The sequence below is a fragment of the Carcharhinus amblyrhynchos genome, chromosome 7 (assembly GCF_965287045.1).
Source record: "Carcharhinus amblyrhynchos chromosome 7, sCarAmb.v2.hapA, whole genome shotgun sequence".
Taxonomy (NCBI): domain Eukaryota; kingdom Metazoa; phylum Chordata; class Chondrichthyes; order Carcharhiniformes; family Carcharhinidae; genus Carcharhinus; species Carcharhinus amblyrhynchos.
Window position 1 is genome coordinate 89994829 of NC_137330.1, and position 20762 is coordinate 90015590.

A 20762-nucleotide genomic window follows, 5' to 3' on the forward strand; every position below is an offset into this window, starting at 1 on the left:
ACTTTCCCGCTTTCTCCCCATAACCCTTAATCCCCTTGCCTACCAAAAACCTATCAACCCGCGTCTTAAATATATTTAACGAGGCAGCCTCCACCACTTCAACGCGCAGAGAATTCCAGAGATTCACCACCCTTTGAGTGAAGAAGGTCCTCCTCAACTCTGTTCTAAACTGCCCCCCCCCCCCTTTTCTTGAGGCTGTGTCCTCTAGTCCTGCTGTCCTTTCTGAGCGGGAAGAACCTCTCCACCTCTACCCTATCCATCCCTTTCATCATCTTATACGTCTCAATGAGATGCCCCCCTCATTCTTCTAAACTCTAACGAGTACAAGCCCAGTTTATTCAGCCTCTCCTCATAGCTCAACCCCCTCAACTCCGGTATCAGCCTAATGAACCTCCTCTGCACTCCCTCCAAGGCCAAAATATCCTTGCGCGAGTGCGGCGACCAAAACTGCACACAGTACTCCAGCTGCGGCCTCACCAGTGCCCTGTACAGTTGCAGCATGACCTCCCTACTTTTATATTCAATCCCCCTCGCTATGAAGGCCAGCATCCCATTAGCCTTCCTGACCACCTGCTGCACCTGTAGGCTGGGTTTTTGCGACTCATGCACAAGGACCCCCAGGTCCCTCTGCACCGTAGCATGCTGCAGCTTTTCGCCCTGTAAGTAGTAATCCTTCCTACTATTACTCCTACCAAAGTGGATAACCTCACACTTCCCAACATTGTATTCCATCTGCCAGGTCCTCGCCCACTCGCTCAGCCTATCTAGATCCCTCTGCAGACTCTCCACGCCCTCCGCACAATTTGCTGTTCCACTTATCTTTGTGTCATCGGCAAATTTCGACACCTTACACTTGGCTCCCTCCTCCAGATCATCTATATAAATGGTAAATAGCTGAGGCCCCAGCACCAATCCCTGGGGCACTCCACTAGTCACCAACCGCCATTCCGAATAGCTCCCATTGACACCCACTCTCTGCCTCCTATTTGACAGCCAATCCCCTATCCACGCTAACACCTTACCCCCAACTCCATGCCCCCTAACCTTCTGGAACAACCTTTTGTGCGGCACCTTATCAAACGCCTTCTGAAAATCGAGAAACACCATATCCACTGGTCCCCCTCTATCCGCCGCACTAGACACATCCTCATAGAATTCCAATAAATTCATCAGACATGACTTCCCCTTAACGAATCCGTGCTGCGTCTGGTCTATTAAACAATTCTTCTCAAGATGCTTCGCTATTTTCTCTTTGATTATGGATTCAAGCATTTTTCCTACAACAGATGTTAAACTAACCGGCCTATAATTCCCTGCCTTTTGCCTGGTACCCTTCTTAAACAGCGGCGTAACATTAGCCGTTTTCCAATCTTCCGGCACTTCCCCGGAATCCAGCGAGGTTTGGAAAATAATCACCAAGGCATCCACTATCACCTCCGCCATTTCCTTCAGAACCCTTGGATGCATTCCATCCAGTCCTGGGGACTTGTCCACCATCAGTCCCTCTAGTCTGTCGAGCACTGCCTCTCTAGTAACAATGATCTCATTCAGGCCCTCCACTCCTACCATCTTTCCATTGTTTACACCTGGCAAACTATTCATGTCCTCCTCCGTGAAGACCGAAGCAAAAACATTATTCAAGGCCTCAGCCATTTCCTCATCCCCCACTACTAAATCCCCCCTCTCATCCTTTAAGGGTCCAACGTTCACCCTAGCCAGCCTCCTCCTTTTTATATATTTATAAAAACTCTTACTATCCTTTTTTATATTTAGTGCTAGCCTAGATTCATAGTCTAGATTCATACTCTATCTTTCCTTTCTTTATCACATTCTTAGTCATTCTTTGTTGTTTTTTAAATCTTTCCCAATCTTCTAATCGCCCACTATTTTTAGCCGCTCTGAACGCATCAGCTTTTAATTGAATACTCTCCTTTATTTCCTTCTATAACCATGGCTGGTTTTCTCTTGTCCTACGGTCCTTCTTCACCATCGGAATATATTTCTGCTGAGTACTGAAAAAGATCTCCTTAAAAATCCTCCACTGTTCCTAGCCGTCCTACCAACCAATCTGCGCCCCCAATCTACATTCGCCAATTCCGCTCTCATCCTATCGTAGTCCCCTCTGTTCAAACAGAGGACAAAAGTTCAGGACCCTACTTTCTCATCCTCCATCTACATCAGAAATACTATGATCACTTGTCCCAAGAGGATCCCTCACAACAAGATCCCTAATTCTACCTGCCTCGTTACACAGTACACAGTTCACTAAACTGATTTGGAAATATGTTGCTGTTTCTTTATTGTCGCTGGGTCAAGCCCAGAACTTTCTCCTTAACAGCACTGTGGGTGTATCTACACCTCAAGCACTGCAGCATTTCAAGAAGGCAGCTCACCACCACCATTTCAAGGGCAACTAGGGGTGGGCAATAAATGCTGGTCTAGACAGTGAAGCCCACATCCTGTAAACAAATAAAAAAAACCCCACTAAAATCAGATTAAATAACCATTCATCTCCCTTTCTGTTCATGCCACCTCGAGTGGCCAATATGGTGACAGTGATTGGACTCCATAGTCAATCTTTATGTATAAGATGCTTTGAATATCAAAAGAAACATAACAAGGTGGGACGAACTATTTGTTCTTTCAGTATCTGAGAGAATTCAGTGGGTGGATTTCTTACTGACAATGATTGGAGATCAGGAAAAGGTGGTAAATAATTTGTTGGAATCTGTGAATAATTATCTTTCACAATAGTTATAAAAAAGCTCACAGATGTAATACTAAATGGCAGAGTTAAAAGGTAATCTGTAACAGTGGATTTTAGTAGTTTTAAAAAATTGCCTTCTATTTTGTGTACACTGGGAATGAGAATAAAATGACACAAGCTGCTTAGGGTGCAGGTGCAGAAACTGTTCAGAGAAATGACTGCAGATCATGATAAAATAGGTTTTGATTTGATTTGATTTATTGTCACATGCATGAGTACACAGTGAAAAGTATTGTTTCGGGCACGCTATACAGATAAAGCATACTGTTCATAGGGAAGGAAAGGAGAAAGTGCAGAATGTAGTGTTACAGTCATAGCTAGGGTGTAGAGAAAGATCAACTTTGTGTGAAGTAGGTCCATTCACAAGCTTGTAAAGTTACATTGGTGCTGCATTGGTGTTGAGTTTCACATCTGCAGCTCCCCGGATACCCATTCAATGCAGAGGGAAATTTGACAGCATGACAATGTGGGTAACATATGAGAAGCTGCCAGGACTTACAAGAATTCTTTCATAAAAACAGATTGTGGAGCTTACTTTGCAACTAAACGTCCATGACCTAGCTGGACTCCCTTTTCCCCAAAATGCAAACACCTGATTGAATCAACAAATAGGAGCAGGAGCAATTCATTGTGCCGACAGTTTTATTTTCCTGTGATCTCTGTGGATGTAGTATGTGCAGCTAACAGAAATGCCCTAAATCTTTTAATCTCAGAAGCTCATTATCACTGTTTATTGTATCAAAATGTAGGGCAGCCCAGATGACAAGCTATTTCCTTCAGCTGCATGATGCCTGAATGAAGAAGTAATATCCATTTGAGTTTTAACTGCAGCAATATTTAAATAAATAAAGCATGCAACAGTGAGCTCACATTTGGCCAGTGATGTCAAATACTGGTAGTTTAAAGAGAAATAGAAGTAACTTGTTTAATTTACTGTAGTCCTTATAACCAAAAGGCCTAACTTGAGGTCTAATCTTCATATTTACCAAATTTCCAAGAGCTATCAATTGTAAACTTAAACATCAAGCATGACCATTCAATAAAAGGAATAAACCTGAGGCTAGCTGATGATCTTATTTCATTTGTTCTCAACAAAGCTGGTCTGGCCACATTTATTTCCCATCCTTACTTACCTCGAAGTGATTGTTTCATACAACAAGTTGGTTTACTGAGCATTTTCAGGTTCCGCTGCTGTCTATACTTCTTAACATCCCCAGCTTTAGCTTTTAAGGTGGCATGGCGGCACAGTGGTTAGCACAGCTGGCTCACAGTGCCAGGGACCCAGGTTCAATTCCCAGCTTGAGTCACTGTCTGTGTGAGGTTTGCACATTTTCCCCGTGTGTGTGTGGCTTTCCTCCGGGTGCTCCAGTTTCTTCCCACAGTTTGAAAGATGTGCTGGTTAGGTGAATTGGCCATGCTAAATTCTCCCTTAGTGTACCTGAACAGGCACTTGAGTGTGGCGAACAGGGGATTTTCACAGTAACTTCACTGCAGTGTTAATGTAAGCCTACTGGTGACGCTAATAAATAAACTTTAAACTTAAACTTTCCTGAGCAAGCTGCCTCCACCTGCTGGAAAACATGTCACAGAGTTTGGGGGGGGGGGGGGGGGGGGGGGGTGCGGTGGGGAGGAGGGGGTGAAATCCCACCTCACATCTAACTGCTGCTCAAAAAAGGCGAAGCAATCTGCCTGCACCTGAAGCTCCCCGATTATATCCTTGCATTAGTTGCACTAAATTAAATGTGCAAGCTGCCCTGCAGTGACTATCCCTTCAACAAAGCCAAATGCTCATGAGGAGGCCATTCACTTCCCACTGCTCATTGTTTTATCGATAACCCACTCTAGCCACTGTTAGAACTTGCTCTTCAATAACTTCGCTCTTGCTTCCACTATCCTACCTAGAAGACTATTTCAGCTATTACTTTCTTTTTGTACAAAGAAGTGCTGAAATTAGCCAGAGACCCATCCCTTACCAGATCATACCTGTTGTCCTGAGTTTATAGTTTAATTTGAAACAGGACAAAGAATTTTTATTTCAATCTGTACTTTGATGTTTCTACCTACAAGGTCTCATTCACCCATTTTCAAGGCTGAAGTGTTCAGGTTGTTCTTACTTTTTTTCAGACAACTGAGATCACTCACAAGCCCCCTTTCTGTATTGTTCCACAGTAAGAAGAGTAAAGACGGCGACACAGTGCACAATGGTTAGCACTGCTACCTGACAGCGCCCGGGATCCGGGTTTGATTCTGGCCTTGGGTGACAATGTCGAGTTCGTATGTTCTCCCTGTGTCTGCGTGAGTTTCCTCCGGGTGCTCCAGTTTCCTCCCACAGTCCAAAAGTGTGCAGGTTAGGTGGATTGGTCATGCCAAATGCGTGAGGTTATGGGGACGGAGCAGAGGGGAGGACCAGAGTGGGACACTCCTTTAGAGAGTCAGTGGATCAGGTGGCCCTTTTCTGCACTGCAGAGATTTTATGTTTCTATGGTAACTGAGCCCAATATTCAAGGAGGAAGACACGAGCACTACATAACTTCAGCAACATGGCCACAGGCTCACTGACAACTGACTTGTATGCCTGTCATCTTCCATTAGCAACATAATGGAGACCAATCACAGAACAACATTATGGATTACAAGCACCAATCCATTTTGTGGCAATGTTTGATTTGATTTGATTTATTATTGTCTCATCTATTAGTATACAGTGAAAAGCATTGTTTCTTGTGTGCTATACAGACAGAGCACATCGTTTGTAGAGAAGGAAAGGAGAGAGTGCAGAATGTAGTGTTACAGTCATAGCTAGGGCGAAGAGAAAGATCAACTTAATGTGAGGTATGTCCATTCAAAAGTCTGATGGCCCTTTGGAGGGCCGAAGGGCCTGTTCCTGTGCTGTAATTTTCTTTGTTCTTTGTTCTTTGCAACAACGTGATACAATCACATATTTTACAGTGCATTAGTTTATTAACATGCCACTTATGTTGAGTTTCTCATACCTTGATACCTAATGACAGTTCAAACTGTACTTAACAGCTGCAAAAGTGCAATAAGTGACTATCAAGGAGGAAGCAAGATGTAAAATAAAAGGTTTTGAAGAGGGTGGAAAAACAAGGAGAACTTGGGGCATTTGACCACAAATCTTTGGAAGTAGCAGCACGGGTAAACAAAAACAAAGCAGTAAATTGACCATTTACAATTCTGAGTTTTATAAATAGAAGTATGAAATACAAAAGCCAATCAGTTATTCTAAATCTTTATTGATTAGTTTTTATTGCAAGAGGGATGGAATATAAAAGTAGGATGTCTTCTTGCAACTGTACAGGGCATCAGAGAAACTGCATCTAGAGTAATGTGTATGTTTTGGTCTCCTTACTTATGGAGGGAAATACTTCCATTGGAAATCGTTCAGAGAAGGTTCTCTCAGTTGATTTCTTGGATGAAAGGATAGTCTTAAGAGGCAATGTTGGGCACTCTCATTGGAGTTTAGAAGAATGGCAGATGATCTTATTGAAACAAAAGATTCTGAATAAATGCTGAGAGGGGAACCTAGGATCAAAGAGTTCAGTTTCAAAATAATGGTGATGAGGAGGAATCTTCTCCCTCAGAGATTCATTAATCTTTGAAATGCATCAATCCAGAGAACAATGGAGGTTGGGCCATTGATTATATACAAGGTTGAGTTAGACAGATTTTTGATTTATAAAGAAGTCAGAGGATATGTGAAGCAGGCAGGAAAGTGAAGTTCAAACGTTACAGATCAGCCTCAGTCTTACTGAATGGTGGAGAAGGCTCAAGGGATCAAATGTCATTCTCCTGCTCCCATTTCTTATATTGTACTGTTGTGAGGAGCCAGTGGTACACTGGTAAGGACTAAACTAGTAATCCAGAGACCCAGGCCAAACCCGTCCCGGACACAGGTTTGAATCCTACCATTTGATTAATTCATATATTTAATTGATCAATAAAAAAATCTGGAATTGAGAAGTTGTTTCAGTAATGGTGCCATGAAGCTACTATTGATTGCTATAAAAACTCATTTGGTTTGCTAATATCCATTAGGGAAGGAAATCTGCCAAGCTCACCTGGTCTGGTCTAAATAAAAGGCCCAGGGCACAACGTTGGGATTAGAAAGGGCCGTGGGTGTCCTCAGGCTGGCATGGACAGGATGGGCTGAATGGCTTCCTTCTGTGCAGTAACTTTTCTATGGTTCTATGGTTCTAATGGCACATGACCCCAGAACCTCACCCTCTGAAATAACCTAACAAGCTAGTTGGTTCAAGGGTGATTTAAGATTGGCAACAAATGTTGGGTTTACCAGTCACAGCCAGATCTCATGAAGGGATTCAAAAAATTTTCTTATGTAAACCCACATAAATCACGAGTTCAGAGCCAAGGTGTTGAGTTCTGTGCATGTAAATATACCTGGTTAACTGAAATATGAGAATTGGTATATTCTTGCTATATATTCTGGATTATACAGCATGCTCTTAACTTTGAAAGGTCCAGATGTACAAAATAAGTCAATCAGTAATGGACTGTGTAAATGGAAAGCTATCAATTCTTTATTTTCTTGGGTTCAGTGACATCAGCTACTACTGATAGCAGCCATTTCCCGTATGCAGGTGTTAGCTCATACTGTCTTATATCTATTAACATGATGGTAATCCAGACATCCACTTTTGACTTAGGCTGGGCTTTGCTGTGTTTCACATAAGGCCTTGTCTCACCCTGTTTGCTGGTTTGATCTCAATATCAACAAAATATCACAGAACTAATTTTTCTAAAAACTTGCACTTGTACACATGTTGAAAAGAGGACAATATCTGACAGTCGACTACTACAGGCAGATCTTGGTACTGTAATTCGTTCAGCAAAGCTTACGCAGGTCAGCCGACCAAGGTTAGAAATGAAAATGCTTATAAAACAAGGATGAGAGAACCTCTGCGCTCCAAATTAAATCATGCAGGTGAGACAAGATGAGCTAGTGTGTGGTTGGGATGGTGCAGGAGGTGTCCAAAGTAATGCTCTGAATACTTGCAGAGTAGGTTTGAGACTTTTGGTTGGATATAGTGCTGGAGGTTTCATCACACGATTGGTCACCTTCTGCCATTAAATTTTTAGAACTAAGAAATGCAACTATTCAAATGAACTATGTTCTAATGCCCCAATAACTTGTCCTGCAGCAATATGCAGAAGATCAATCTCCAATTCCTGGTGATTCGATAACAAGGCTGGAGGGTTATCACCATCTAAATGGCATCATGCTGCAGTGGCTCAGTGTGATGTTGAAGTGGTGTGACAGAGGGAGATATAGCTAGCTCTGCTTGAGGGCCAGACCAGAGAATCATATCATAGAATTGCTACAGAGCAGAAGGAGGCCATTCAACCCATTGAATCTGCACCAACAACAATCCCACCCAAGCCCTATCCCACAATACCACATATTTACCTCACTAATCCCTCTAACCTACACATCCTGTGATACTAAGCTACAATTTAGCAAGGCCAATCAATTTAACCCACACATCTTTGGACAGTGAGAGGAAACCAGAGCACCCGGAGGAAATCCATGCAGACACAGGAAGAATGTGCAAACTCCACACAGATAGTGACCCAAGCCAGGAATTGAACGCAGGTCCCTGACTCTATGAGGCAGCACTGCTAACCATTGTGCCACCGTGCTGCTCTCTGGCACGCCCTCTGGTGAATCAGGTTCTGATTCCTGAGTTATACTTTGAATGTAACAGCTGTGCAAAGCTAAAATCATCTCGTATTGATGCTAAGCTCGCAGAACTGATCACAATACATTTCATAATACTGGAAATTACTAACTAAAATTAACTTGATTCATTCTTAATCATTAGCAAATAATGGCCAGAATTCCCCAACCGTTCACATCCCACTTCTGCCAGCATGAATGGAGAATTTGGCACTCAGCCAAACCTCAACTCACTGCAGCAGGACTGGGGAACCCCAGCTGCAGGCGAGGTTAGAGAATCTAGCCCAGTATTGCTGGTATTTGGTAGGGAGTAATGGTGACTATTCTTGGTCCACATTGCTTAAAGTGACCTCAAAGCAAATTTCTAATTGGTTTTAAGGGGGCAGCAACAATGTTAACAATTACCCTCCTTAAATTGAAGAATTCTCAAAATTCCAGCAGAGTGAAATGGGGAGAGGCGGATACTCAGCGAGACCTTGGTGTCCTTCTGCATCAATCTCAGAAAATAAGCATGTAGTACAGCAGACAGCAGAGAAGGCAAATGGTCTGTTGGCCTTCATAATGAAAGGATTTGAGTGTAAGAATAGGGATGTTTTACTGCAATTGTATAGGGCGTTGGTGAGGCCACACCTGGAGTACTGTGTGCAGTTTTGGTGTACTTATCTGAAGGAAGGATGTCCTTGCTATAGAGGGAGTGCAGCAAATATTCACCTGGCTGGTTCCTGGCAGGTCTGTCATATGAGGAGATTCTAAGTTTGTTAGGATTATATTCATTGGGGTTTAGAAGAATGAGAGGAGATCTCATAGAAACTTTCAAAATTCTTACAAGATTAAACAGGATGGATTCAGAAAATATGTTCCCATTCCGTGGTAGTGAATGTTCCCAATGGTCGGGGAGTCCAGAACTAGGGGTCATGGCTTGAGGATAAGGAGTGACCTTTTAGGATTGAGGTGAGGAGAAATATCTTCACTCTGAGCATGGTGTATCTGTGAAATTCACTACCACAGGAAGTAGCTGAGGCCAAAACGTTGTGTGAATTTCCAGTATTATGAAATTAGATAAAGCTATTGGAGCTAATGGGATCAAGGGATATGGGGGCAAGATGGGATCAAGATATTGATTTTTATGGTCAGCCATGATGAAAATGAAATGTGGAACAGGCTCGAAGGGCCAAATGGCCTGGTCCTATCTTCTATATTTCTGTGTTTCTTCATGCCAAGAATAGACAAAGATAATTATTGGATGGTTGATCAGCTATTTTATTACCTGAAGGTGTCAGGTCTGAATTGATTATATATTTATATTTGGTATTGATGCATCAGTTAAAGGAGGTATCTGTCAATCTCACATGTGCGGAATTAGATTTTAGCTGACTGAAAATCCTCTCATATGACTCAGTGGGATTTACTGGTTTAGTTCAAATTGCTATGACCACAGAACAGATTAAATGTTTTCTGATGTTTTTTGCGACATTTGAGCCATCAGTCAGTGAGGACTGAAACAGAATAGCAGACATTGAAAAGAATTAGGATTTTGCTATCTCTTTCTTATTTCCCCATATTATTCTTTAGATTTTTAGCTGTCACCATGTGGTTTGGGAATCTTTTGCTGTTTTGTTGCATTTTTTGGGCTGTAGAAGGCAGATCAGAAGAGCAGAGGAGAAAAGATCAATTGGAAGAATACCATCAGAGCAGGTAAGACACCAGCAGCAAGCAAAAGTGATAGTAGAAGAATAATGTGAATCTATTCTGTTCTTCATATCTTTTGCTGTCTGAGTGCTTTTGTCCCTAACTATCTGAATGATATGCTCTTTTTACTGATATTAGGTTCTATTTAATGCATGTAAACATTTAAAATTTTAAAAAAATTAAATGGATCATTTGTTCATGAAATCTCTGTAGGTGGATATTTTATAGGCATATATAACGCATAAACAAATAGCTGCATTATGATTTTAGCAGACCTATGCACAATGGTTCGGTGGCAGCATTTCCAAGACTGGATTAGAAAGTTATATGTTCAAGCCCCACTGCAGATAGCTCAGGCAAGCGGATATGGGATTTCCAGCCTCCGAATACCAGGTTGTCATTCATGGGACACTCACACCTGATGGAGGCAGAGTGGATATTACCCCATATCACTCTACCCATCTCCCCTAACTCTCCCAGCACCAACCGCGCCACCACCCTCCACCCCTACTACATTTTACATCCAGCCAGCAGAAGTCCTGGGATCTGGCTTCTGATGTTTAATGCGGTGCCCTCGTCCAATGGGGAAAGGCGGGTGAATGATGACCCCCATCACCACCACCTCCCTCTACCTCCCGCCATTGTGCCAAGCTAATCTCCAGAATCAGGCGAATAACCTAGCCACAATATGAAAAAAAAGGTCTTCGCTCCAGAAAAATCCAGAGCATAATCTGCTGGACGTAAAATGAATGGGGAAGATGTGTTGCTTTATGTGCCTTAAAGCATGCATGAGAAGAAGAATTTACGAGAACATGCGAAGACATCAAAATGCCTAAATCAAAGGATAGACAAGGATTGAGAGAAAATAATGTCAAAGTAGATAGATGAAAAGAGGATGGGTAGATAATCATGTTGACTTAGGAATTGTTTAATTATTCCACGACGTTCTCCTTGTCAAAGTGCTAAGTTTAAGTACTGCCAAAGTCCTTGTTTGCTTATCCAGTTTATGCGCATTTCACCAAATTAAAAAGCTGCTATGTGAACAAAAAAATGAAATTAAAAATGAAAGCAGAAATCTAGGCTGTTGCCATTTTGAGTATCGCTTCTGCAGACAGAAATAGAAAATGACGTCATCTCCAATGTAATCTGTGCAAAGGGAAACATTGGTTACAATAGACAAAGGAGTGAAAGACGATGGCAAATTGTTTCGTTTCACATTTTTTATCAAGAAAGTATTATTTGTAACAAACAATTTTATTTTAACATTATTATACCTTATACTTTAAATAGCTTAAAAATTATATTAAATAGTTGACAAAGGAATTCAAAATAAATGTGCTAAAGCATTTATTACCAGTACTACCAATGGCAATTTCACCCCAATGTTGCCTATTTTATCTAAAATATCAATGGTCACTGATAAAAATAAGCAAGGCAACTCAGCCAACAAATTCACTCTATAGTTCCCCAACATTCAATTATTTCCATAAAATAGTAAATTCAACACTGAACCCAGAAGACTGGTTGAAGCTTTGTAGGCCTGTTGATGGTAGAATAGCACAGGAAGGCATCTAGGGGTGTTTCTAATGCCTTCCTGTCACTGTCATTTTGCCAGGGCCAAGATGCCCACCGGGAGCCCAGTTGAACCACTTCAGTGGCTAATTAAGGGCCTCTTCCCAGCTCCACATGCTTTAATAAACATTAATTATTATCAAGGACTGAAACTGATCCGCTATTCTGTAGACCCCTGCTGTAACTCCTGGGTGTGTATGCTGGAATGGCTGCGAATTCTGGATAGATTTTGTCCTAATCTTATACAGGAGTTTTCTGTGGCCTTGATTGGCAGCAGAGACTCTACTCCTCTCAAAATGTGGAGGGGATAAGGTTACATCTTCTGTCTTACCAGCAACTAGTGCAATTTTATGAGGCTGTTACACAAAATGAAAGGCGGTCAAATATTCCAAAGGGCAAATGACCCCTATAGCCTTGCACCTCCAAAGCAGAAGTAGTAGAAAAGAAGTTACATTCTTCAAGTGGCCACTTGAGGCATGAACTAGTCCTTCAGACCAAACAACCCATGCAGTTTCCGGGAGCAGGCTGTATTCAACATGCTTCCCCAATGGAACCTGGCAATATTGGTACCTGCCAAATGAGTATTGGTTATATTACTGGATTAAATCTAGTGGCCTGGACTTATCATCCAGAACTGAACCTGAGCTCAAATCCTACCATGACATTTGAGAGCTTGAATTCAGTTCAAAAATTAAAAAGCTGGTGTCTGTAAAAGTGACCATAAATTTGTTGGCTCGCTCGTGGGAAATGATCATTTTCATATGTTCTCTTTTTCTTAATTGTTCTTGGTTTACGGAAAGTAGATTCCAGAGACACAGCAGAGATGTTGAAGAAACAATAAAACAGGGCAGGTAAGAGACTTTGGTTTTGGTAGTCCTGTACAACTGTTTTGACAAGCTATCATAGTGCCAACCTTCTAATATCACCATATGTTTGGGCCAAACATTTGTTTTACTCTTCTTTAGCTGTTTGTTTTGAGGAACCTAAATACTGAGGAATGCAAAATTAAAATATTTCTACATTTTGAGTTCAGTGTTAAACGTTGATTAAGTAGGTATATCATGAGGTAATTGTAATCTAGCCTGCTCAATGGAAAACTGGTAAGATTGGATCAGTGAGCCAAATTTCACATCTAATCTGATTTGATTTGATTGATTTGATTTATTGTCACATTAACTAGGATACAGGGAAAAATATTGTTTCTTGCACACTATACAGGCAAAGCACAGCGCTCATGAAGTACATAGAGGAAAAGGATAAGGTGTAGAATATAATGTTGCAGCTACAGGTAGAGTGAAGAGAAATGTCAGCTTAATATATGATAGGAAGTCTGATGGCAGCAGAGAAGAAGCTGTTCTTGAGTCTGTGGGTATGTCTTTTCAGACTTTTGTATCTTTTTCCTAGTGGAAGAATTTGTTCTGGGTACATGGGATCCTTAATTTTGCTGGCTGCTTTCCTGAGGCAGTGGGAAGTGTAGATGTAGTCAGTGGATGGGAGGCTGGCTTGCGTGATGGACTGGGCTATATTCATAACCCTTCGTAGCTGTGATACATACGGAAAGGAGCTTTCTGTGGTGCATCTGTAAAAATTAGTGAGAGAGTCAAAGAACAAACAACAAAGAACAAGGAAAATTACAGCACAGGAACAGGCCCTTGGTCTCTCCAAGCCTGCACCAGCCATGCTGCCCGACTTAAAACCCCCTACCCTTCCAGGGACCATATCCTTCTATTCTTGTCCTATTCATGTCTAAGTCAAGATGCCCTTTAAAAGTCCCTTAGGGCATACCTGAGTCATTGTGGACAAGCCAAATTTCCTCAATGTCCTGCAGGTGGCTAAGGTTAAAATGGCCAATCGAGTTGATTCAATGCTTTTGAGATTCCTGAGGTTGCACATACTGCAACCAATTAATGCCAGTGATGGGTATCGAATCAAATGGTAAGATGTCAAGTGAACAATTCTATCCAGAACAGTGTCAAGTGCTTGTTCGCATTTGCAGCTCCAACCATTGATTGGTGAAGATCTGATTACATTCTACACAAGCCTTATAGATGGTGGAGAGGTTTAGAGGGAGTCAGGAAGCGAACCGATGTTTGAGTAACACAGTCTCTGCAGGACTATTGGAATTTCTATATGAGAAAAGACCAAGGCCTGCCTCATTAATCTTCGACCATCTTGGTAGTTACAATAATATAATAGTGATAGAGCAACTAACTAATCATAGTAATCAGTCTCCAGGAAATCCTAGTCACGAAGGACTTTGGGAACAAAAGGTTGCTATATTTTATTGAATGTTGCCTTGATGTCAAAGGCAGTATCTTTGGAACTCAGCCATTTTGTCTGTGTTTAGATCAAGACTATAATAAGATCAGGGACCAAGAGCCCTGACAGAACACTGAGTTTCATTGAGAAAGTTATTGCTGAGGAAGTTCTGCTTGATAGCACTGTTAATGACAGCCTGCATCACTTTGTTGATGATTGAGAGTAGGCTGTTGGGCAGTAATAGGCCAGATTGGATTTGTCCTGCTTTTCATGGGTAGGGCATCCTTGAGCAATTTTCCAGTGTTTGAGTTATAATGGAATAGCTTGGCTACGGGCAAAGCTAGTTCAGTGCTACAGCCTGAATATTGTTGAGGCCCATTGGGTTTGCTGTTTTCAGGGTATTCAACCATTACTTGAAATCACATGGAATGAATCAAATTAGCTGAAGACTGACATCTATAATTCTGGAGATCTCAATAGGAGGCTGAGAAAGGTCACCCATTAGCATTTCTAGCTGAAAATGGTTGCAAATGTTTCTGTTTTGTCTTAAACTCTGCATGCTGGGCTCTGTCATCATTAAGGATGGGATTAATTGTGGACCCTCCTCCTCCAGTTCCTTGTTTAATTGTTCACCACCAGCTATAACTGGACAGGGATGGACAGCAGTGCTTAGACTTGATGTGTTTGTTCTGTCTTTATCAATTGCATGCTACTTATACTGTTTACCATGTATGTAGTCATTTAATGTAGTTTTAGCAGTATTGGCACCTCATTTTAGGTGTGTCTCGTGCTGTTCCTTGCATGCTGTCCTGTCCACCTCCATGAACTATGGTTCATTCCCTGGTTTGATGGTAATGTTACCGTCATGGAATGTGCCAGGCCAGACCAAGCTAGCCTATATGGTTACTAATTGTGCTTGAATACAGTTCTGCTCTTGCTGATGGCCCACAGTTCCTCACGCATGTCTAGTTTTGTTAGATGCGTTCTGGATCTATCTCATGGTGGCAATACCACATGACACAATGCAGAGTATCTTCAGTGTAAAGACAGGATTTTGACTCCACTAGGACTGTGTGATGGTCATTCCTGCCAATACTGTCATGGACAGATGCATCTTTAGCAGACTTTTCCCTTTTGTTTGTTCCCTCACCACTTGCTGCAGGCTCAGACTGACAGATATACACTTCAGGACTCAGTCAGCTGGTCAGTAGTTGTGCTACCAGCTACCTTTGGTGATGGACAATGAGGTCCTGCACCCAGAGTCCATTCTGTACACTTGTGATCTTAAAGTAACCAACATGAGGAGACCTGATTCATCAGCTAAGGCAAGGTGATAGGTGGTAATCAATAGGAGGTTTCCTTGCCCATATTTGAGCAGATGTGATTAGACTTCATGCGGTCCTGAGTCAATGTTGAGGACTCCAGGCAAGCCTACTCCAAACTGTAATCCTCTGCTGGGCCTGTGCTGCTGGGATGGGATATACCCCTGGGTTAGTATTGGAGGAGTCTGGGACATTGGTTGTAAGATATAATGATGTGACTATGACTATGTCAGGTTGTTGCTTGGCTAGTCTGGAGGATAGCTCTCCCAAATTTGCTGCAAGTCCCTAGACGTTAGTGCAAAGACTTTGCAAGGTCATAGAATCATAGAATCCTTACAGATCAGATGGAGGCTACTTGGCCCATTGAGTCAGCACCAACCCTCCAACAGAGCATCCTACCCAAGTCCACACCCCCACGCTATCCCCGTAACTCCATGCATTTATCCAACTAATCCCGCTAACCTACACATCTTGAGACACCAAAAGGCAATTTACCATGGCCAATCCACATATCCTGCACATCTTTGGAGTGTGAGAGGAAACCAGAGCACTGGAGGAAACCCATGCAGACATGGGGAGAACATGCAAGCTCCACACAGAGTCACCCAAGGCCAGAATTGAACCCGGATCTCTGGCATTGTGAGGCAGCAGTGCTAACCACTGTGCCACCATGCCACCCACATTGGGGAAGGTACCTAGGTTGATTTTTGGTGGTCCATTCGGCTTTATCTTTATCGGACTTTTCACTAGAGGTTTGATATAACGAGGTGGCTTGCTAATCTGCTTCAGAGGGCAGTTAAGAATCAGTCATGTTGCTCAGGATCTGTAGTTACTTATAGTCTGGACTGAGTAAGGGTGACAGATTGCATTCACTGATAGACATTCATGAATCAAATGGGTTTTTACAACTATCCAGTTGTTGAGTAATCATTAAGGTTTAATAATGTTTAATAAAAGCAATAAAATTTATTAGTAATGGTAATAATTATCAGAAAGGTTGCTCTGATTGCAAGAGTGCACATCCCATGCTATGTGGGAACTCCAGAATGCTTCCTGTGTCCTGGATAACTATATGTATGGGAAGTGTCATCATGTGCCACAGATTGAGCTTCATGTTTTATAATGTGAGCAGCAGCCAATAGCACTATGTCCTATCCATGAGGTTGAGAACATTATGGATTGCATGTTTATAGATGTAGTCAATTCACAGCTTAAGAGTATGCAAGTACAGAGGGAATGGCTGAGCACCAAACTGTCAACAGACAGGTAAGGCAGAAGTCCCACAAATGCATCCCACTCTCCAACCATTTCTGAACAAAGTGTGATGGTTCATCTGGGAAGTGCAGCCAGAGCTAAGCTGATGACACCACAGGTAGTTAGGCTGTACCTGGGGGATAGTATAAGGAAGACTGGAAGATCACTCGTGATAGGTGACTTGATGATGTAGGGAATAGAAGATCTTTACTATGGCTGCAGTTGTAAGTCCAGGGTGTTACACTGAACGGCTGCTGAGCATCTTGAAGTGGGAGAGTGAACATCCAGTACCTGTGGTCCACTCTGGTAAAAATGAAATAGATAGAAAGAGGGTGTGCTTGATCCTGCAGTCAAAATTTAGGAAGCTAGGTAGGAAATTAGCAAGCAGGACCTGAAAATTAGAAATACCTGGAAAACTCCAAGAACAGTACTCAAGTGAATATTGAAATAGAAAGATTAAGTAGATGAATATGCAGCTGGAAAGGTAGTGTGAGAGGTAGGTTTTAGATTCTTGGGACATTGGTACTGGGTCTGGGGGAGATGGAACCCAATGGGTTTGCTTTTACGGAGAGTTGGAACTGGGTTCCTTAGTGGGGCATTTGGCTAGTGCTACTGGGGAGGGTTTAAATTAACTTGATAGAGGTGTAGACAGCAAGGGATTATATCAACGAGGAATACCAAGCCACAGAGAGATAGATAGCACCAGAAAAGGGAATAGAAAAAGTGAATAGGTGGGTTCAGATGAAGGAAGACAGTAATAAAAGTCTAAGTCAGGGTTACTGTGCATCTAGTGAACGCACAAATGAGTTACAGGTTCAGGTTAAAGTTTATTTATTAGTTACAAGTAGGCTTACATTAACACTGCAATGAAGTTATTGTGAAAATCCCCTAGTCACCACATTCTGGCATGTGTTCAATTACATTGAGGGAGAATTTAGCATGACCAATCCACCTAATCTGCACGTCTTTCAGACTGTGGGAGGAAACTGGATCATCCGGAGGAAACTCACACAGACACGGGGAGAATGTGCAAACTCCGCACAGACAGTGACTCAAGCCGGGAATCAAACCTGGGTCCCAAGCACTGTGAGGCAGCAATGCTAACCACTGTGCCACCGTGTTGCCCATTGAATTGCCATTTGGAAATCTGATGCTGTGGCTATAACAAAGACCTGGCTCAAAAAAAGGCAAATATTGGGTGTTAAGTGTTCTGAGATACAATGAGTTCAGGAAAGATAGGAAAGGAGGGAAAGGGGGGAGGGAGGCGGCATTGATTCAGGAAGCCAATATTGTACTGGAGAAAAAACATGTCCCAAAGAGATCAAGGATGGAATCTATTTGGTTAAAGCTAAGAAACTAAAAAAAGTGCAATTACATTGCTCAGTGTAGTCTATAGACCCCCAATTAGTGGGAAGCATGTCAGGAACATACTTGCAAGAAAATTATAGAGATGCAAAATTATAGGGTAGCTATAATGGGGGACTTTAATTATCTGAATATAAACTGGCGTAGTAGCAGTGTAAAGTGCAGAAAAGGGCAAGATTTCCTAATGTGTCAGGAAACTTTTCCACAGAAGTATATTTCCAGTCCAATGAGGAAGAAGGCACTGTTAGACCTGGTTCGTGGGAATGGGATAGGCCAAGTGAATCAGGTGTCAGTGGGAAAACATATAGGGAGCAGTGATCATTACATCAAATGGTTTTGGCTGACTATGTGAAGGAACAAACTAATTTCGAGTAAGAATGATTAACTGGGCGAAGGCCAACTTCAAGCGATCAGAACAGATCTGAGCTGAATAAATTGGAATCAAAGGCACAATTTTATATTGTTGCTTCATGTTCTTCTTCCCAAAATGAATCATTTCACATTTCTCTGCATTGAACTTCACCTGCCACCTATCCACCCATTCCACCCACTTGTCTACGTCCTTTTGAAGCTCTACACTATTCTCCTCTCATAGTTTACAATGTTTCCAGTTTTCATATCTTTCTTGTGTCTAAAGTACCTCCTCTTTCACCATGGCCTGGGTAGTATCTTTTTCCTTGGTAAAGTCAGATGCAAGGTATTCATTTAATATCGTAGCTATACCCACTGCCTCCATGCGTAAATGCCCTTTTAGAATCCTCATCAGCCCTACTCCTTTTACCAGCCTTTTATTATTTACGTGCCTATAGAACACTTTGGGTTTCCTTAGAAGGTTAGCTACCAGTCACTTTCCATAGTCCCACTTCCTTTCCTTATTTGTTTTTTCACCTCTCCTCTGAACTTTCTATATTCAGCCTGATTCTCAGCTGTATTTTCTACTTGATATCTTCTATTAGCATGCTTACCTTATTTTCTATCACTTAGGGAGGGCAATGACCGAGTGGTATTATCGTAGTCTATTAATACAGAAACTCAGCTAATGTTATGGGCACCCAGGTTTGAATCCCACCAGAGCAGATGGTGGAATTTGAAATCAATGAAAAAAAATCTGGAATTAAAAATTTGCTGATGACCATGAAACTATTGTCGATTGTTGGTAAAACCAATCTGGTTCACTAATGTCCTTTAGGGAAGGAAATCTGCCATCCTTACCTGGTCTAGCCTACATGTGATTCGAGAGCCACAGCAATGTGGTTGACTCTCAACTGCCCTGCAAGAGCAACTAGGGATGGGCAAAAAATGCTGGTCAGCCAGCAACGCCTATGTCCCATGAATGAATAAAATAACTTTATTTATCCAGGGAGCTCTCTGGCTTTGTTTACCATATATTTCCTTTTGAAGAAGTCAAAGGTTGGCAGGAAAAATGATAGCTGAAAAATGGGCTACCTTCAAAGGAGCAGTATTTTGGGCACAGTTGTTATTTCCTCAAAAGCTCTAGAATACAAAGGGGTTAGAATGTCCTTTAGGGAAGGAAATCTGCCATCCTTTCCTCGTCTAGCTGACACGTGACTCCAGATCCATTGTAATGTGATTGACTCTCAACTGACCTCTAAAATGGCAAGCAGTTTGGGGTGGGCAATAAATGTCCAGACAGCGACCCCCACATCCCTTAAATTAATAAAAAATAACTCATAAGCATGCCTTTGTTTAGCTGCAACAAACCCTGGTCAGACCACTCGTGGAGTACTGAGCAGTTCTGGGCACCATACTTTTGGAAAGAGCTATTGGCCTTGGAGGGGGTGCAGTGTAGCTGTAGCAGAATTATTCCCAGTCTCCAAGTTGTGGTATTTTTAAAGAATAGGCCTTCAGATCACAAAGGTATAAAACAAACAAGAACGGTTTTGGAAAGATGTTTACTGTACAGGCTGTTAGGATAGACTGTGCAAACTGCTGATGACACCATCAATATGTCATGTGATCAGACTCTTAAAGTGACCTTGTTCCATCTAGGAACAAACATGAATACATAACACTTCCCTCCTCCTTTAGGTCAGAGATTCCTACAGCGAAACATACTATAACATTAAGAATGAAAATTCAAATTGTGAACAACAGTCAATAAGTTAGACGTTTCAGAGGACAATGATTCCCATGCAGTTGTTGGTGAACCTCAGGCATCTGTTTTTTTGTGTTGACTGAAACCTCTGATGTTTTTGGTTCTATTTTGATATTGTCCATAGTGTTTCAACCAGAATCAGCATAGGATTTGGAGGTTTACTTTGTGTTGAAGTGTCCTTGGCTGAGGTGCTCTCTTCCACACTTGTTTCTGGCATTGTCAGGTTCTCAGGAATGTCTAGGTCTTCACTTGGCCCAGTTTGTTACAGACTTTTGGTTGACTCTGTCTCTGACAAATTAGTTACTAAAAGTAACTCTCCATATTACATTGTTCTGGGTTTGAACAGTGTACGAGGCCGGTCTTTTCTGTGTCAATATAATGGCAGGTGTTCACTTCTCATTTATCGTATAGTTCCTTACCAATACTTCCTGATCTTTCTGGAAAACACGGCATTGAGCCCTATAGTCACTAGCAAAACCTGAATTTGCTGCTTTTACAGAGCTTCCACTTCAGAGGCTCACCTCTTCTTCTTCTTCTCTACCTTGTAGGTGTACTTTTCTTGCAGTTCATTCCATTTTGGACTTTCATTTGTACTGCCGAGCATGGCATGTCCAGGATAGATCTTAGCTGGAGTAAGGTGGAGCTGGCATTCTAGTGAGGCTGGGGCTTTTAGACTTTGCTCAAGCTTAGCTTCTAGCTTCT

At 42.0% G+C, this 20762-nt stretch overlaps 1 protein-coding gene across 1 annotated transcript in view; it reads left to right on the top strand.

Moving 5' to 3' along the window:
* The first annotated feature begins 9974 nt into the window (after window positions 1-9974).
* Window positions 9975-20762, top strand: part of LOC145345533 (gamma-aminobutyric acid receptor subunit rho-1-like) — a 39572-nt gene continuing 28784 nt past the window's right edge. The window contains exons 1-2 of the mRNA XM_080193367.1: window positions 9975-10178; window positions 12548-12595. Coding sequence (XP_080049493.1) covers window positions 10072-10178; window positions 12548-12595 — 155 coding nt within the window. The 5' untranslated portion in view covers window positions 9975-10071. The remainder of the gene's footprint in view (window positions 10179-12547; window positions 12596-20762) is intronic.